Below are 18,306 nucleotides of genomic sequence, written 5' to 3'. Positions count from 1 at the left end.
CTCGAGTTCGAAGCATAGAAGCTGGATGTGGAAGCCAATGGCATGTGGATACAGATGGCATCAAAAATTAGAGAAGTAGCTAAAAAAATACTTGGAGAGTCTAGAGGACATGGACCACCCTCAAAAGAGAGATGGTGGTGGAATGAGGAAGTACAAAAGGCAATGAAGAGAAAGAGGAAATGATATAAGAAATTATCTAAGTATGATAATAATGAGGCATATAAACAGTACAAGATAGTAAAGAAAGAGGCAAAAAAGGCAGTTAGTTAAGCAAGAGCGCAAGCATTTGAAAAGTTATATGAGAAACTTGAAACTAAAGAAGGGGAGAAAGATATTTATAGATTAGCAAGAATGAGAGAAAAAAAATGTCAAGATCTTAATCAAGTTAGGTGCATTAAGGACAAAGAAGGAAAAGTGTTGGTGAGAGATGAGGATATTAAAGAAATATGGAGAAATTATTTTGATGATCTCTTTAATAATAGTCAAAATAGTAATAGCGTGAATATAGACTATAGAGCAATAGAAAATAATATGAATTATACTAGAAGGATTAGATCTTTATAAGTAAAGGAAACACTTAAGAGAATAAAAGTGGGTAAAGCCTGTGGACCCGATGAAATACTAATTGAAGTGTGAAAGTGTTTAGGAGATATGGGAGTGGCATGGTTAACTAATTTTTTTAATAAGATTTTAAACTCAAAGAAAATGGCTGATGAATGTAGGAGGAGTATTTTAGTGCCTAGTTTTAAAAATAAGGAAGACATACAGAGTTGCTCAAACTATAGGGGAATTAAACTCATGAGCCATACTATGAAGTTGTGGGAGAGAGTTGTGGAACATCGACTACGTTATGACATTTCTATCTCTCTCAATCAATTTGGCTTTATGCCCGGTTGTTCAACTATGAAAACGATCTTTCTCATTAGAAGCTTAGTGAAGAAATATAGAGATGTGAACAAAGATCTACACATGATTTTTATCAATTTGGAGAAGGCTTATAATAGTATTCTAAGAGATGTCTTATGGAGAGTGTTAGAATAAAAGAGGGTATCTATTAGGTGCATACAAGTATTGAAAGATATGTATGAAGGAGCAACTACTATTTTGCACATTGTGAGAGGAGACACAAAATATTTTCCTATCTCAGTTGGATTGCACCAAGGTTCAGCTGTTAGCCCTTACCTTTTTACATTAGTTTTAGATGAATTGACGAAACATATACAAGAGATTATCCCTTCGTGCATAATGTTTACGGATGATATAATTCTAATAGATGAGATGCGAAAAAGAGTCAATAGAAAGCTAGAGCTTTGGAGAAGTACTCTAGAGTCAAAGGGCTTTAAGTTAAGTAGAACGAATACAAAATACATGCATTACAAGTTTAGTGAAGGCCGAACTAGTGATAGAGAAGGAGTTAGTTTGGATGGAGTGGTACTGCCCAAAGTAATCACTTTAAATATCTCAGCTCAATCCTTCAAGTAGATGGAGGATTTGAGGACGATGTTAGTCATAGGATTAAAGCCGAATGGTTGAAGTGGAGACATGCCATGGGAGTTTTATGTGATCTCGAGATTCCCAATAAGTTGAAAGGAAAATTTTACTGTACAGTATACTACCGGCCATGTTATATGGTAGTGAGTGTTGGACACTGAAGGAGTCGTATGTGTCTAAGATAAGAGCTGTAACACCCTCACTGTAGTAATTCCGCATATTCTACTGTTTCGGTGACCGGTGTCAGTCTGGACAGCTAGAACATCTGGAAAAATATTTAGACTAGAGTGAGGAGTCATAAATAACTCAAATAAATATAAGAAAAATTAAGAAAAAATTTTAGAAATAAAATACAACCAAGTTAAATGAGCCGGGGCCCTAGTGATGGGTAACCCAATGGGAAGTTGCGGTTCTCGCAACTAGGAGCCCTAAACCAGGAGAAAAATTTATAAAATAATTTTGGGACTCCAGAGAAGAATCATTGAGGTTTCTATGGCATTAGAATGCCAAGAAAAGGTTTAGAAAAATTTTTCAATTGGTACAGACAATTTTAGTCTGTTAAGCCAAACGGAGGGCATTTGGGTCATTTCGTCTTCAGAGATGATTTTTGACCGACTTGTCCAGTTAAGTAAATAATTATTATGATCTAAAATATGAATAAATATTGCTAAAAATTAAATTGGAAATGAGTAGAGAAGAGAAGAAAAGAAAATGAAAGAAAATACTAATTATGACAACATATGATGTCATTTAAATTTCTTCCATCAATCACAATTTGTTAAACTCATTAAAAGAGATAAAAGAGACTAAAAATTGACAAACAATCTGAATCTTCAACCTTTGGGCAGCCAAAAACTTTGAGAGAGAGAGAGAGAGAGAGAGAGAGAGAGAGAGAGAGAAGAGGTTCTACCATTTTCAAGCTTAAAAGCTTGAGTTTCCTCTCTATTTGTTTACTAAAATTGCCAAGTCCCTTCACAAAAATTTGATCTTTCACCTAGAAAAAGCTATTGGTAGCCAAAGAAGAAGAGATTAGGGAGGTTTAATTAAGGTTAAGTGAAGCTAAAAAAGGTTAGTGCCTATACTTACTTCCCTCTCTTTTTAATCCTTGTTAGGAAGACTAATTAAATGAGAGTTTATTAAAAAATTGAACAAAACAATTATATTGAAGTGTGTATGAAAATTTGCAGCCATGGGAGAAGGATGAGATTTATTGATTTGTATGACTTGAATTATTTAGAAGTGGTTTGTGATGAGAAAACTTGAGTTAGATGTTGGATTGTGTGTGTTGGATGTGTTAGATGGCATGATAGTATGAAATGGACACTTAGAAATTAGGGTTTGTGAAAAAAATTAGGGTTTGCTCATGAAATGGTATATTAACCTTGTAATGGTCAATTAGTGACCATTTGAATGTGTGTGAGGAGGAATTGAAGTGAGTAAGGATGTTGGAGTTGAGCTAAGGCATGCTGCCCTTGGTGACTTGCAGGACTGGTTGTGAGTCCAGCAGGTTTGGGTAGCCATAAATGGAGCTGCATAGGTTTAATTGGTACAAGGCCAATTGAAAATGAAACTAGACACATAATGGCACAACTTTGGTGAAGAAACCCTGCTCAGAAAACCAAACCAAGTTGATCTAAAAATTGCCCTAATCTGGGTGACTTGCATTCTGCTTGGGCAAAATGACCAAATGAATAGTATTTATTCATTTGGTCATAACTCAGTGTAGAAAGGTCCAATTGACTTAAAATTTTAATAGCAGAAAGCTGAGACATAGCCCTACAACTTTCATGAGGAATACAAATCTAAATTCTGACCATAACCTAGTCAAATTGCCAACCAAACTTAGGTCACCAAATCTGGCAGAATCAAATTGCCCAAAATTCTGGGTATAGGTCAATCCGGCCAATTATGTTAAAATGACCATAACTTGAGTTACAAAACTCTAAATGGAGTGACTCAAAAAAAGAAATGTAACTAGACACAATAAGAAACAACTTTCATGAAGATAATTTTATCAAATTCCTACTGTACAAATGACCAATGAAACAGTAAACCTAGGGCATGAAATCTAAAAATTTTGAATAACATAAGATAAGCTTTGAAATAGTATTGGCAACCAATACCAACAACTTTAGAATGCAAAATGTGGTATCTTGATGAACTTAGGTTTAATAAATTTATTATGTATTAAAAAGTTAATAATTTGAGTGAATAGTAATACAAAGACACAAAGTGTAAGAACTATATTGTTAAAGGGAAATTAAGGCCATAAATTTAAAATCCATGAAATGTTCATGGATTGCTTGAAATATGAAAAATAAGCTACCTAATTGATATAAATAGGTAGTTAGGGCTTATATGCCCATCACAAATAGAATTCATAAAATGAATAAATGAGAAAGGAAAAATATTTTGAATACAATGGTACATGTGAACCATTATTTTGAATTATGATCAATATGAATAACATAATGAATGAATAAATGAACCATATTAATGTATGAATGAGACATTAGTTCTCATTATTGTAGAAAGGAAAAGTACTTTGAGTACAATGGTATAAAAGGATATTTGAATGTGAATTGTGATAATATAAATTATAATTGAAATTTATCATGAAATAATGAAGTCATAAAACACAATATATTAATATTTAATGATATTATGTGCCATTGTATTGCCTAGACATGTGTGTCAGATTGGATAGTTTGGCATGCTAATAGGGTATTGTTTTAGCAGTACTACGAAAGGCTTTATGCCCGTATTTATGGCTTTTATGCCCGTATTCATGGCTTTTATGCCCGATTATGTGTTATCATGGCTTTTAGTCATACTGACTGCATACGTAGTTGACGTTCTGCGTCTCATGGTATGACGGCCCAAGGCACTGCGGTGTCTAGTGTCAATTACCCGTTATCCAGTTTAGTCAGCTTGTCATAAGTTACCTGGGCAGAAAAATTTATTGAAATAAGTTAAAAATATTAGAAACTAAATAAATTAGTGAGAAAAATTCGAAAGGTATTAAACTAGTATTAAGAATTTAATTATTACGAAATGATCCACAACACATAGAAAATATTAAGAGAGTAAATGAAAGACTAGCAAAATAAGCATAAAGTACGTAATTATTAGAAATGCATCCTCCATAATAATATAAACATAAACTAAATATTTAGATTTATTTATACATTATATAAATGATTATTGTAAACTTATGATAGAAGAGATTCTAGAGAGCAACATAAATGACGAAAAATATATTGTAAGGCAAATTTCATATGAACCCAGTAAAATTCTTGAGTATAGAAAATATGCTCCAATTATTTTTACTTGTTATATTATTTCCTTGTTATATTATTACACCACTAAGCAGCAATGCTTAGCGCAATAGATTTGTTTTCTCGCGCAGGTACTTAAGATAAAACCAAGTGGACATTAGACTAGGGTTTTTGGAGTTCTGATCTGCAGAGTGTTCAAGGTTATCACCTCCTCAGCAATGCATGTAGAAAGGGCCCATGTAGATTATATTATGTATTTTGCACATTATAATTAGTTATTATTTATAATGTAAACTATGAATTGTATGTTGAAATATAGATTATGGAGCTGTAATTAATTTATAGATCATGTAAATTATGAAATTATGTAATTATTTTATAAATTATGTAAATTAAGAAAATTTAAAAATTTTGCTTATGTAATTTGAGAATGTTTACATATGAATTGAGTATGAATAGATTTGTAAAAATAAATATGTGAATTACATGAATTGAATGTGAGATGAATATGATGAGCATGAATGATATTTTTATTGTAAAATATTATTGAAAATTTCAAGTAGGTGAATAGTGAAATACGTCAACTGATAATAAAATAGGGGAAATTCCGCTGGTTTTTCTCTGTAAAAATAATTGATATTAAAATATAACGAGATCAAATTATTAAAATAATAAAGTAAGACAAGATAGGGTGCTCCGACACCGAATGTAGCACACTTCGCTCGGTTACACTGTAGTCGGGTGAGATATGTTACAAGAGCTGCGTAGATGAGAATGTTAGGGTGGATGAGTGGCCATATTAGACTAGATAAAGTCTGTAATGAGAGTATTAGAGAAAAGATAGGAGTTGTGCTAATTGAGGATAAGTTGAGAGAAGAGAGATTGAGGCAATTTGGTAATGCGAAGCGTATACATACGGAGATTCTAGTTAGACAAGTAAAGCACATTAAGTAAAGCACATTAGGTTAGAGGATAGAAAGAAAAGAAGAGGTAAACCTAAACTGACTTGGAGGAGAAAGGTATAATATGAACTAGAAGCATTATAAATTTCCTAGAAACATTACACATTTCCGATGGCTTAACCCAAAATCGTTTAGAGTAGAGAAAGAGAATTTATATAGTCGATCCAAAATTTTTGAGATAAATACTTAGTTGAGTTGAGTTGAATTGTATAAAATTAGCATAAAAATAATAAATGTTTATATTTTTTTAAATAGCATTTTGACATATTTATTTGAGATAAAATAAATTTATAACTGAATTTATGTCATTTATAGGAAAAGGAGATTTATTTTTATTTGTAAAATTATCAGAATTTTTTTTGTGCTGGGTAAAATGTAGAATATTACCACTTTGAGGGTATTATTGTAATCAAATTATCAAAGTCGTTACAGACTTACAGTACAAGTCGACCAAGCGTACATCACCGTTCAGTGTACTACACAACCTTACATTTCAATGCCTTTTCAACTCCGTCATTGCATTGATACTTTACTTGGCAGCTGAGTTTTCTCTCTCTAAAAAACTCGTTCATTTTTTCTTGTTAATTCTTCAACTCAGTGAGTCATCAAAGATGATGCACATGACCTTTTACTGGGGCCGCCAGGTGACTCTCCTGGTGGACTCGTGGCGCACCACGACATGGCTGGGTTACGCTCTGACTCTTCTCGTTTGTGTAGTTGCCTCCGCCTTGTACCAATTCCTAGAGAATCTCCGCGTCCGCATGCGCTTCAAAGTTGTCGTGGGCACTGGCGGCTTAGCAGCAGAAGAGCCTTTGCTTCAATCCAAGACGGGTAGAGGGAAATTGTCGGCGGCGAGGGTAGCGCAAGCAGTGCTTTTCGGGATGAACTCGGCGATCGGGTACTTGTTGATGCTTGCAGTGATGTCGTTTAACGGAGGGGTGTTTGTGGCGATCGTAATGGGGCTGGGTATTGGGTATTTGTTGTTTAGTGAAGATGAGAATTTCGCGCTTGTGGATAGCCCCTGTGCCTGTGCTTAGACACAGACAGAGACAAGAAAAATAAACAAAGTATGTATTTCTGTGTTTTTTTCCTTTTTGGGTTTTGGTTGTACGTTTCTTTTACCTGTAAAAATCTCATCTTTGTCTCATGTAATTTGGGAACTGAACCAAAGATACCATTGGGTTCTTCTATTACCTGTAAAAATCTGATCTTTGTCTTGTGTAATTTGGGAACTGAGCCGAAGAGACAATTGGGTTCTTCTTTTACCTGTAAAAATCTGATCCTTGTCTCGTGTAATTTGGGAACTGAGCCGAAGAAACAATTAGGTTCTTTGTCTTTTATGCCTTCATGCCGATTTAGCCTCTGCTTATCTCCTTTTGGGAAGAAATTCTTATGAATCTAAGGCCTGTTGGTAAGTTGTTGCACATGGTCTAAATTCTATTTTGTTTTTAGCCAAATTTAAAAGGAGGGATTCTTTTAAATCCATAGCAAGACAAAATGATTATTGATATAAATGAAAAATTCACCAAATTAATAGTTAAGCATGCACCTAATTAAAGCAAATAAATTTGATGAAAAATTAAGGAATGCTTGGAGTCTGCAAATGATGATGTTATACCAACCCCCATTAAAAACTATAAAGACAGAATTTAGGGCGGCTTGAATAGATGATACATACACAGTTAGAGATGGTTCGAGTTGTTGAAGTTTGTAAAGGAAAGTGATCAAATTGCTTAAACGTTTTTCTTTGCTATGGAATTATGCCTCTGATTAAGAAAGATATTAGGTGCTTGTCTTTTTCAAGCTCATTAATAAATAATTTAATATATCCTTCATGGCAGAATACATTTTGTTTTAGGTGCCTGTCTATTCCATTTCTAGTAGTCTTTAGAATCCTGCAACATATAGGAATTTTGAAAAAAAAAAAAAGATTTGCATTGTTATGTACTTGTATTTCTGTTGTCTATGCCTCCTCTTTTCTGCGAGTGTAGGGAGAACTAAAACCATTTCCAATGTTTTCATAAAGAGCAGAATCTGAATAAGCTACCCTTGACAAAGGCAGCTTGATGAGATGTCTCCAATTGCAATGGTGCCGATGCCGGTTTTTGTGGTGTTCATTTTCTTCACTGCCATCTTTTTCTCCTTTACTTTTTGTTTCTTCCTCCATTCCAAAGCATTTCTTGCTGCCATTTTCATTTGGCACTATGTAGACAAATGGTGTAGCAAATGTATCATCAAAATCCTGAAGAGACTCCAGGACCTGGACCACATAGCTCATTGTGGGCCTAGTCTTCGGATGATGGCTCAGACATTTGTAAGCTAAAGCAGCTGACTTTAGAGCTCCACGAGTGGAAAATTGCCCTTCAAGTCTTGGGTCTATGGTCCTTTCAAGCTTGTTTGGGTCCTTCAACAGAGGTCTTACCCACTTTACAAGGCTCTGCTCTCGACCTGGGCGGGTCTCATCCATGGAACGCTTACCGGTTAACAACTCTAACAGAACAACCCCGAAGCTGTATACATCACTCATTGTTGTGAGGTGACCTGGAATCAGGATATTGAACAGCGTTAGGTTCCAGGATAAGAATTTTTCAAAATAGTTGTTGGCTGGTTCTGTTGGGATATAGGTTTCGGTTGGTTGGCTTCAGGAACTTGAAATAAAGAGGAATTGTATCAAAGATTGATCAACATTACCAGTCTTGACATACTCAGGGGCAGCATAACCTTGCGTACCCATTACTCGTGTTGTGACATGTGTCTCTTCTCCTTCTGGACCATCCCTTGCAAGCCCAAAATCTGAGAGCTTTGCAGTGTAATCCTTGGAGGACAAAAATAGATTGGAAAGTAATTAATCTTATTGGCCTAAATATGTACAGTACTTTTATGCCAAAGCTTGGAGAGGGAGCTTACAGACTCTAACAAAATATTTGAAGATTTAAAATCCCTGAATATCACAGGTTTATCAGTTTCATGAAGGAAGGCTAGGCCCTTAGCTGCTCCTAATGCAATTTTCATCCTAGTTGACCATGGCAATGTAGCTGAATATCCTGCATATTATCCAGAGAATTTTTTTTTTAACCTTCATTTCTGTTAATTTTATAAATTTTAAAAAATCCTCAGAGAGAATTAAACATAAAAGAACTATATATATAAAATTAAACATAAAAGAACTAAATATAAAAAGAACAACCAACATACTTCTGAAGAGTAGATTCTCTAAGCTGCCTCTTGGCATGTACTCATAAACCAGGAGCCTTTGGTCCTCCTCACAACAGTATCCAATCAATTTAACAAGGTGTGGATGCCTCAGCTGTCCAAGAAAGATTATTTCTGCCTGCAAGAAAACCACCCACTAGTTCTTGAACAAAATCTTGCTGAAAGGATACTATAAGTACAAATAGATTCTCTGATTAGGGGATGCAAGAAACTGACAACTTGTATATGTATTTATGTAGAACTAACCAGCCACTCGTTGTGGCCCTGCATACCATCCAAGTCCAGAGACTTGACAGCTACAGGCTGAGCCTCCAATCGGGGCCTAAGTTTGTCATCAACAAACCCCTTGTACACTGGTCCAAACCCACCTTCACCAAGGAAATTGTTTCTTGAGAAGCTCTGGGTGATGACTCTTAGCTCTGCAAATGTGAAAATATGCAGTTTCGGGCCAGTGAAAGAATTCGAGAGATCTTCAACACTGAGTGGTGAAATGGTATTATTCACATCCGAAAGGGATAGCCTACGAAAAGAACCATGCTTCAAGGCCTGGTTTTCAGATTCCGGCAAGGGTTCAGTCTTGTAACAACTCAAGATGATACATTTCCATGTACCCTTTTTCATCATGGTCATCTTCAAAACTTGTCTATCTTATATAGAATAAATTCTATGCAGAAATGAATAATGATCGATCCCTTCTTTACATGGAAAAGAAAAAGAATACCTTGCAAACAGAACAACAAGAGGAGCTAAAGAGTAAAGAGAAGATCTATTCGTATGTAGAACTTGAATGGAAGGCCTGCCTTATATTTTCATTTTCATTCACCTACTACTTAATACTATTCTCAAGTCCATACACATAGAGGGATGTCATTACCAAAGATTATTAATGCATTCTTTTCTTCTTTACCACGATTTTTTAAAATATCAAGCTCTTAGTCCACAGATTAGTTAGTGATAAATGATTTGGCTGCCTCTTGACTTTCTGCACCATATGGAAAGGGCAAATTACCATTTATAAATGGAAACTATTTAGTCTCTTTCAGCACCAAATAGAAAAAAAAAAAAAGCAAAAATTATTATTTAATCTCTTCAATTTTTAATGAAATTAACTATTTAATCTATTTATTTTGAAAAATATAGTATAATAATTTTTATTGTTAAAAGTATAGAATTTGTTGTTTTAAGTTTATAGCACTGGTATATGAATTGTTATGTATTACTGTTAGAAAATTGTAACCATAATATACCAAAAAAGAATTATTAGCCATATGTATTTTACAATAAAATTGTGATTATTGCAAAAAAAAAATTATCAATGGTAACAACAATAAATAACGATTGTTACCATATTTTTTAATGTATCATTAGTAGCAATTGTTTATATTGCTGCTATATATTAACATTATAGCAGCAAAATTAATATCACTGTATTATTTCTACCCGATGATTCCAACACTTGTTTCAGTGATGCATCATTATAAAGTATTTAGTCTATCCATTAATTTTTCAGTTAGTGAAATTAGTTCACGAAGAGAGAAAAATAATAGGAAAGAAACTTGCTTTAAAACAACAGGAAAACTAAATAATTCAAGGGCTAAATAATTAATTTAATTAAAATATAGACATCAACTAGTAATTTTCCCAAAAAATAAATAGCAACAAACGATGTGCCTTTTCAAGTTGTTTCTTCCCCTTGCAAGGATCCATACGTCATTCTTGCTTTTCCCTGTGCATTTTCATCAGTTCTCCACGGCAATGCAAAGGCCCTTGCAACTTGCAGGCTGCCCCGGAACTAGCAGATGAGCATCACAATTAAAGGAATCAATGATACATCAACTAGTTATTAACTTATTACCATTAGCATTATTAAATAATGCTAAGATTATTTATTCAGGACATAGAATCAAGGTTTCATACAGGAGGCGTCAATGAACCATCACTATTTATATCTATAAAATATATTTTCAGTGGGAAGAGAAAAAGTTTAGGATTTTGAACACTTGGCCTCAGCTGACATATGACAACCCAATTCATAATCATCAAAACATTGTCATTTGTGTGTATTTAATGTGGATTAAGAGATTAAGGTGCCAATGAAACAGGTGATAGTTACCAGGCAACCAATTGCGAAGAGAAAAGTCTACCAACTCACAACCACCTCCATCCTTCAAGAAAATTTTATCCAAAACCAAGAAATTATTATTTAATTACCTTCTTCTGTTAAATGCATGATAAATACAAAAGCATTTTTCTTTTTTTATTAATTTTTTTAAGTGATTAGTGATTACCAACCTGCAGAAGGTCTAGAACAGCATTTTTAAACCTGGAATTAAAAAAAAAAAATGTGTTAATGTATTAGTCATCTCCCACTTTATGTTCCTAAATCCATTTCCATCACTTTCAATGGGATTTGAACTGAAATTTCAAGTCTTCCTAAAAAATTGAGCTAAAATTGGCATAAATTCTACCTTCATAGAAAATGTAAAAAATATATATATATAAATGAAAAAAATTTACACTAAATTGACAAATAAGTATGAATTTTCTAATCTAATCTGATTTTATCTAATAGTTAAAAGCAAATTACTTAACTAGTTGAGTTAGGTTTGAGTCTCAACTCTTTTAATTGTCTGTTTGGTATCGAGTTTGCAAGGTACAAACTATTTTTTTGAAATATTATTTAAAAAAATGATTTGAAAAAAATTATTTTATTATTTTAGTGCCTGTTTGGTATTGTATTTAAAGAACTAAAACTGTTTCTTGAGTAAAAGTATCATTCTAGATGTTTAAAAAAGCAGTTTAAAAAAATTATTTTATTATTTTAATATTCTTATAATTAAAATTTATTAAATTTTATTTTAAATTATTTTTTAATATTCTTTAATTAGTCTATTTTAAAAGTAATTTTTTCGATAATAATTTCAACAGCAACGCTACCTCTCCTATACACACCACATCACAAATCACTCACTTTAAACTCTCACCAATCAAGTATAATAGATTTGGACATACTAGTTTAAATTGGCAATATTCCTGAAGGTGGAGAGGAAGTTACCCACACCCCGGTTGAGGAAAGTTCCTACCCCCAAGTAGAAGAAAAAATAAAATCGTTCTATATACTTCTATTTTATTGTATAATTTTTCCTCACTGGTGTTCAAATTTATCTAAGGACAAGAGGAAAAGATGAAAGAGAAAGCCAAGAGAGAAAGCCAGGGGCGTTGTCTTCTTCCTAGCATCTGTCATGTATAATAAAAAACTAGCATGATATGTTTGCGCTGTAGCAGACTTAACAACTCTTCATTTTATAGCTTTTTTTTTCTTGGCATATTAAAACTATAAAATAATTTAATATGTTAGTAAAATATATCAATCAATTACAATTAAATTTATAATTATTTCGTTAATACTTACCTGATTTTATTTTCCTTCAAGGTAGCTTAGCTTATGAAATGATTTATTTTATATTTTCAAAACTTTCTTTGTAAATTATACTTTTTTTTCATTAATCATGATTTTCAAATTCTCAGAGATTATGAATCTGAATATTGAATAAAATAATATTTTATTTAAATTAATCTTATATTCAATGCATGTTTACATATTATTATATTTTAATAATTAATTAATTTCAACGTTTATCACGTTTAATTATATTTTTAATATATTTGACATGTTTTCTTGAGAACTTCAACTAAATTATATATATATATGAAACACCATTCTCAATATTTATAATTTTAATTAGTTTCAGAACTTAGCATTAAGTTATAAGAAAAAGGAAAGGAGTAACTTGAGTATATTCATGGATCAAACAATGAATGTTGTACTCTGGAAATCAAAATTCTGGTGGCTGGTTTCAAAATTAACTCAAAAAGATAAAGATTAAGGAGCTGACTTATGACTTATTAAAGGAGGCCGTAGCAAAAACAGAAGGATTTTTTGGGAGGGCATACCAAAACTGATGGCTAGTTTCCAAGCTCGTTTATGGGATCCAACCTGTTTGAACAGTGGTAGATAATCAATTTGCAGAACATCAGAGGAGAGGAGTGAACCAGGCATCAATTTGTCCTCATGGGGGATTTTTGAAATTTTCTTTGTTTATTAACCAATCTGCTTCTCTGTACATCTTCAGAAACCAAATCCCATGTTAATTATAATCTTTTTTGTGACCAAAACAATCGACCTAAAACAGAATATCCCATATCCAGATTGTGATTCCTTAGTTACTTGCTCCTACTGTCATTAATTATTAACTTCTGTGCTAAAACTCTATAAATCAGTGGTGCTTCACTGGTGCCTCTTGTGCAATTTGGTTTGCTCTGGTCACCGCCCATTAATCTTCTATGGTCAATGGTGAAATATGAAGAAAGAAACTTGGGAAGTTGAGGATTCCCAGAGGTACACTAGTTGGAGTTCGCACATGAAACGCTGCAAACTTTGGGCTTTCTCCTTCGCTGCAGCCATGATCTTTGCTTATCAAGCTATCGAGCAAAACTCTTACGACAACAATTCTTTTATTTTTCATGAATCTCCGAACACGAAAGATCAAAAACTATGCAAGAATTATTTCTCAAATCATCATCTACAACAAAGATGAATGAACTTGTCGTTCCATGTAGAACTGTCTTTGCTGTCTTTGTCAATCCTTGAAGTGAGCTTCCGCTTCGGATTGAGATAAGCCATCACATATGTCTGCATAGCTGATGAACGTCTTCCAGATCGGAGGTGCTGGGCTGATATGAGATTGATCTCCATGATCATCGGCTAAAAGCCGGAGGTTTCCATATCATTTTGTAAGAATGAGAGAAGTTTGCTGGGATAGTGTATTCCAGCTGAATAATCAAGCAACCCGATTTAATTTATGTGTGAAAATTTCTGGTGTTGCCAGAGATTTCAGGGGAGGACGTGAGCTCTAAAGATAAAAAAAAAATTGAAGAAATAAATTTATGAATAGATAAAAATATTAATTGTTATAAATTAAAATTTTAACTTTATAATTTTATAATTGTAGAATAAATTTAATTAAAATTTCTCTCAATAAATCAATTTCGAGATTATGTACATTACAATAAGTTTAATTGGTCTAGTCTGTTGTATGGACATTTTGTTTTGTTTCATTTTAAAAAATTTTAATATATTTTTATTTAATTTTTGTAATTTTGATTTTTTATTTTAAAATTCAATAAGGTTGGATGGAATAATACTACAATGATAATATTTATAGTTAATGATATTCATTATCCAAAAATATGCATGAAACAATTAGATTTTTTATTAAAATAATAATAATAATAATAATAATAATAATAATAATAATAATAATATGTTTTTATTTATATTTAAGTTCCATTGTGAAATAATTTTATTTTATAATAAAAAAATTCCCTTTTAGCTAGACTAAAGATTATGCAAAAGTGAACTATTCTATAAGAAAATTTAAATTTCTTTATTTCTTGGTTATTTATTTTTTATTTTTAAATATTTCTTTAGAAAAATAGTTAGCCATTTTTAAGAATCAATCAATTTAGACATGTTAATAATCCTAATCTAAGAATTAACATGATATTAAACTCAAACTAATCTAATTTACATTAGCAAATGATTTTAACCCAAATTTAGAATATTAACATGCAGGGGAGCTGTTTATCTCTTAGCAAAGACAAGCCAATATGAGCTTGCTCAGCTATCTTGTAACTTTTGCTTATTATGCTCATTGGCAAGAACTTATTGACTCTATTCAGGCCCTTCTTTGTGTTGATTCTTTTGGTTTCTAGTGAATTTCATTTTTCTTTAAGGAAAAACATATTATTAGGTTAAGCTTATTTACATTAACAACATTAAAATAAAGTCTTAAATATCATTTTGTTACTCAGTCCTTTTAGATATGAAATCCAGTCAGAATGGTATACAATATTATTTTTGTGGGAAATTTTTATTAACACCTGATCTATTTTAAACTCAAACACAATGTATATGATGAAACTTATATAAAATAAGTGAAATTTGCATATTTATATTTTGAATTGGTAATCTATTGATCTAAGTTTTTCTTTTATGAGTTATTTGTCTTGTCTAAGTGTCAATGGCTGCATTAGAAGTGTTAGGCTTAAGGTTTTGAAGAGGTGATGAAAACGATAATTATGCTATTTTTAGGAATGCAAGTTGAGATTATTAATTTGATTTTGTCAAAGTCTAAAAGAAGGGGAAAATGGAGTGAAGGTACTCTACTTTTTCACCGCACTCAAGATCTCACCATTTTGGCCTAGCATCCCGCAAGAGTTTTTAGCCTTGCATTCTCTATATTTTAGTTATATATATAACCTTTGAGTAAGGAATCAGGAGGGTGGGACATAAACCTGAGTATGTCAGGTGAATAATATGCCTGGCTAAGTCGAGGAGGAGCACCTCCAATCCCATGCATGAAAACAAATGCAATTCTGTTCATCTTGACATTGAAGACAGACTATAACCGAAGTAAATCGTTTTTTTCTCTCCCAACTGCTCCTGCTCTCTCGATTTCAATCCTTTTACCCTTAAACCCATAGCTACTCCTTGTGATTAGGTTCAATGGCACCCTCTTTTCTCAGCCCTATATCAGTATACACTTCTTATCTCCGTCTCTGCTTCACCTACGCCGGCCTCTCACGCCAGGCCATCGACATTGACAATGAAACCACCCTCCACTTCTGGGGCCCCAATCCTGATAATCGAACCTCCACCCACAAACCATCCCTCGTCTTGATCCACGGGTTCGGTCCAGTCGCTCTCTGGCAATGGCACTACCAGGTTCCTTACACTCCCTTTTTTTTTCTTTCTTTTTCTTGGTTGATTGATTGTGTTCAAACTCGAAACTTTATAGGTCTGTGTAAAGACTGATCAGAGATCCTTGCAGGTTCGGTTCTTTTCACCCCATTTTAACCTCTACGTCCCTGACCTAATCTTCTTCGGTGAATCAACAACAAAGTCCTCGGAAAGATCAGAGATCTTCCAGGCAAAGTCCGTCGCGAAGTTGCTTGAAAAGTTGGGGGTCAAGAAATATTCTATAGTTGGCACCAGCTACGGTGGGTTCGTGGCGTACAACATTGCGAGGATGTGGCCGGAGAGGGTAGAGAAGGTGGTAATAGCGAGCTCTGGGGTGAACATGAGGAGGAGTGATAACGAAAAGTTGATGAGGAAGTCTAAAGCAGAAAATATTGGCGATCTTATGTTGCCTCAGAAGGCCTCGCAGATGAGAGTTTTGATTAGCCTGGCCGCGTTCAGGCTCCGCAGTCTCCATATGATTCCAGACTTTCTATTGAAGGACTTCATTTCTGTAAGTTCCTTAACTAATAATTCCTTTTCATGGGATGCAAAATTAAGCAGCAAGCTACTATCTATCTTCCTTGATTGATTCTTGAAACCAAAAAATGGCACATAATTATAAGTTCTTGAAAATTTACGTTATGGAAGTCTGTGCACGGTGCAGAATGGCTCTCGCATGATCATGAGAAAAAAATTCGAAATACATTTCTAATAAGTTATTTTTCAAACACTAATGATATATATATATATATATATATATATATATATATATATATATATATATTTTTTTTTTTTTTTTTTTTTTTTTTTTTTGCTGTGTGCAGAAATCGTACACAGAGAAGAGGAGCGAGAAGTTAGAACTTCTCAGTGGATTAACCATTGGACGAGATGAAACAGTAAATATTTCACCACTCCAACATGTAATCCCCAAACGACATCGTTGGACGTCTATTTTTTTAGCACACCTAATTTAGCATCTACCATACTTTAATTTGATTTGCCTTTTGGTATTTAGGATGTCTTGTTAATCTGGGGAGAAGAAGACACAATATTTCCTTTGGCTATGGCAACTGAGCTCAAAGGGTATGTACATCTTGCACTATTTAATAGGAAATTTTTACCTTCACCTGTGATACGGATATGTGAAATTTATGTATGTAATAAGTGAATTTCACCATAATTGTGATAACCGTGTTAAAAGTTAGAAAATTTCAAGTTGATTTCTGATATTGACAGGCTGATTGGGAAGAACGTGAAGCTGGAAACAATAAAGGATGCATCCCATATACCCCAAACTGAAAGACCACAAAAATTCAACTACATTGTCAGTAGTTTCTTGCGTGGCTCTTCATGATCATGATGTAATTGTCTTGCTTTTTATCTACATGCAGAACTGGGATTCTTGCTTCCGTTTGATTATATACTACAAGTCCAAGGACTTCCTGTGCATACATTTCCCTTGATTTTTTTTAATCCCTTGACTTCTAATTGTCATAGGATATATATATATATATATAGCCATTGCCAATGAATATTGATGAAGATGAAAAGCCTACGTCAGAATCTTTATGACAGTCGGAAGAGAAACACTATTAGAGTGTTCGATAAATTACATATTAATTCATTCTAATATGAATTTATATAAGTGAATAAATTATTTTACATGTCAAAATGATAAACCAATCTAATATTACAATCCAATCACACTCTTCCTCAAGTACAAATGCTCACTTAACAATTAGTTAGTATTTTAATCCAATATAGGCTATAACAGCTTAGACGGTTGAAATCTATAACTCAGTCTAAATTTTGATACTATGTTAAATCCAAAGAGAGTATTAAGTAAATTAATATTAATTCATTTTAACATAGGCTTATATAAGTGATTGTGTTACGTTACATATAAGAATGACTAACTAATTTAATATTGCAAGCTAAACACTTATATATTGTCCTTCATTTCATATTTTTTTAATATGAAATTCTGAATTTTAATAGTTCTTGAAGTAAAGTTCTAATTCGCTTCCTGCATTTTCCTCCAAGAAGCAACTTTACTGCGACAGATGCAGATAAAAAAATATTCTCTAAGCAAACTCATAAACTTCATTTGCAAAACCCACATTCGGTTAAAATGAGCCGAGCTGAGTTTGAACTCTTTATATTTTCACTAAGCTTGAATTGAAGCTCTAATTTGAAGCTTCAGCTCAATCTTTATTTCATTCATTTATCAAACTCGTAAGTTCAACTCATATTTAATTTATTTATCGCATGAGTTTGACTTACATTTAACTTGTTTATTGTAACGCCCGATGATACATACATTTTGCATAGTCATTTAGGTTTAATTTCATAGCCATTTTATTTGATTATTAGTCACTTTTAGCTAATTTTATTAGTTATTTAGATAGTTTTTCATAATTGCCAATTTTGGATTAATTTGTAATTTTACTTTATTTTGTAGGAAAAATAGTATTTTTGAGGGACTAAAAAGAAATTTTGCCATTGAGGAGTGATTTCTAGAGCCAAAGATGTCGAAAACAAGTTTCAAAGTTGAAGTATG

At 32.9% G+C, this 18,306-nt stretch overlaps 3 protein-coding genes across 3 annotated transcripts; 2 read left to right on the top strand and 1 right to left on the bottom strand.

Moving 5' to 3' along the window:
- The first annotated feature begins 6,199 nt into the window (after nt 1-6,199).
- LOC110664700 (copper transporter 5.1) lies at nt 6,200-7,155 on the top strand. Its single transcript, XM_021824462.2, has one exon. It carries the CDS (start codon nt 6,343-6,345, stop codon nt 6,766-6,768), a length of 426 nt encoding a protein of 141 aa, XP_021680154.2. The 5' UTR covers nt 6,200-6,342; the 3' UTR covers nt 6,769-7,155.
- A 358-nt stretch (nt 7,156-7,513) lies between these two features.
- LOC110664701 (probable serine/threonine-protein kinase PBL12) lies at nt 7,514-9,766 on the bottom strand. The gene is made up of 5 exons (XM_021824464.2): nt 9,191-9,766; nt 8,927-9,062; nt 8,639-8,775; nt 8,423-8,546; nt 7,514-8,272 (listed from the first exon to the last, which is right to left on the bottom strand). Exons 1-5 carry the CDS (start codon nt 9,572-9,574, stop codon nt 7,695-7,697), a joined length of 1,359 nt encoding a protein of 452 aa, XP_021680156.2. The 5' UTR covers nt 9,575-9,766; the 3' UTR covers nt 7,514-7,694.
- Nucleotides 9,767-15,296: 5,530 nt separating this feature from the next.
- LOC110664727 (uncharacterized) lies at nt 15,297-17,195 on the top strand. Its single transcript, XM_058144777.1, has 5 exons — nt 15,297-15,731; nt 15,838-16,257; nt 16,571-16,666; nt 16,762-16,829; nt 16,983-17,195. The coding sequence occupies exons 1-5, from the start codon at nt 15,513-15,515 to the stop codon at nt 17,098-17,100; spliced, it is 921 nt and encodes a 306-aa protein (XP_058000760.1). The 5' UTR covers nt 15,297-15,512; the 3' UTR covers nt 17,101-17,195.
- Nucleotides 17,196-18,306: the final 1,111 nt, after the last annotated feature.

The sequence above is a fragment of the Hevea brasiliensis genome, chromosome 4 (genome assembly GCF_030052815.1).
Source record: "Hevea brasiliensis isolate MT/VB/25A 57/8 chromosome 4, ASM3005281v1, whole genome shotgun sequence".
NCBI lineage: Eukaryota > Viridiplantae > Streptophyta > Magnoliopsida > Malpighiales > Euphorbiaceae > Hevea > Hevea brasiliensis.
The sequence above is the reverse complement of the archived record's forward strand: the minus strand, read 5'-3'. Positions and strand labels throughout refer to the sequence as shown.

Excerpts from the sequence above, each read along its gene's own strand:
- LOC110664700 (XM_021824462.2), top strand. The coding sequence starts at position 6,343 with ATGATGCACATGACCTTTTACTGGGGCCGCCAGGTGACTCTCCTGGTG.
- LOC110664701 (XM_021824464.2), bottom strand. The coding sequence starts at position 9,574 with ATGACCATGATGAAAAAGGGTACATGGAAATGTATCATCTTGAGTTGT. Across the intron at positions 9,063-9,190 it reads AGGGCCACAACGAGTGGCTG|GCAGAAATAATCTTTCTTGG; the intron begins GTTAGTTCTACA and ends GTTTTCTTGCAG. Across the intron at positions 8,547-8,638 it reads CAAATATTTTGTTAGAGTCT|GATTACACTGCAAAGCTCTC; the intron begins GTAAGCTCCCTC and ends TTGTCCTCCAAG.
- LOC110664727 (XM_058144777.1), top strand. The coding sequence starts at position 15,513 with ATGGCACCCTCTTTTCTCAGCCCTATATCAGTATACACTTCTTATCTC. Across the intron at positions 15,732-15,837 it reads TCTGGCAATGGCACTACCAG|GTTCGGTTCTTTTCACCCCA; the intron begins GTTCCTTACACT and ends AGATCCTTGCAG. Across the intron at positions 16,258-16,570 it reads TATTGAAGGACTTCATTTCT|AAATCGTACACAGAGAAGAG; the intron begins GTAAGTTCCTTA and ends TGCTGTGTGCAG.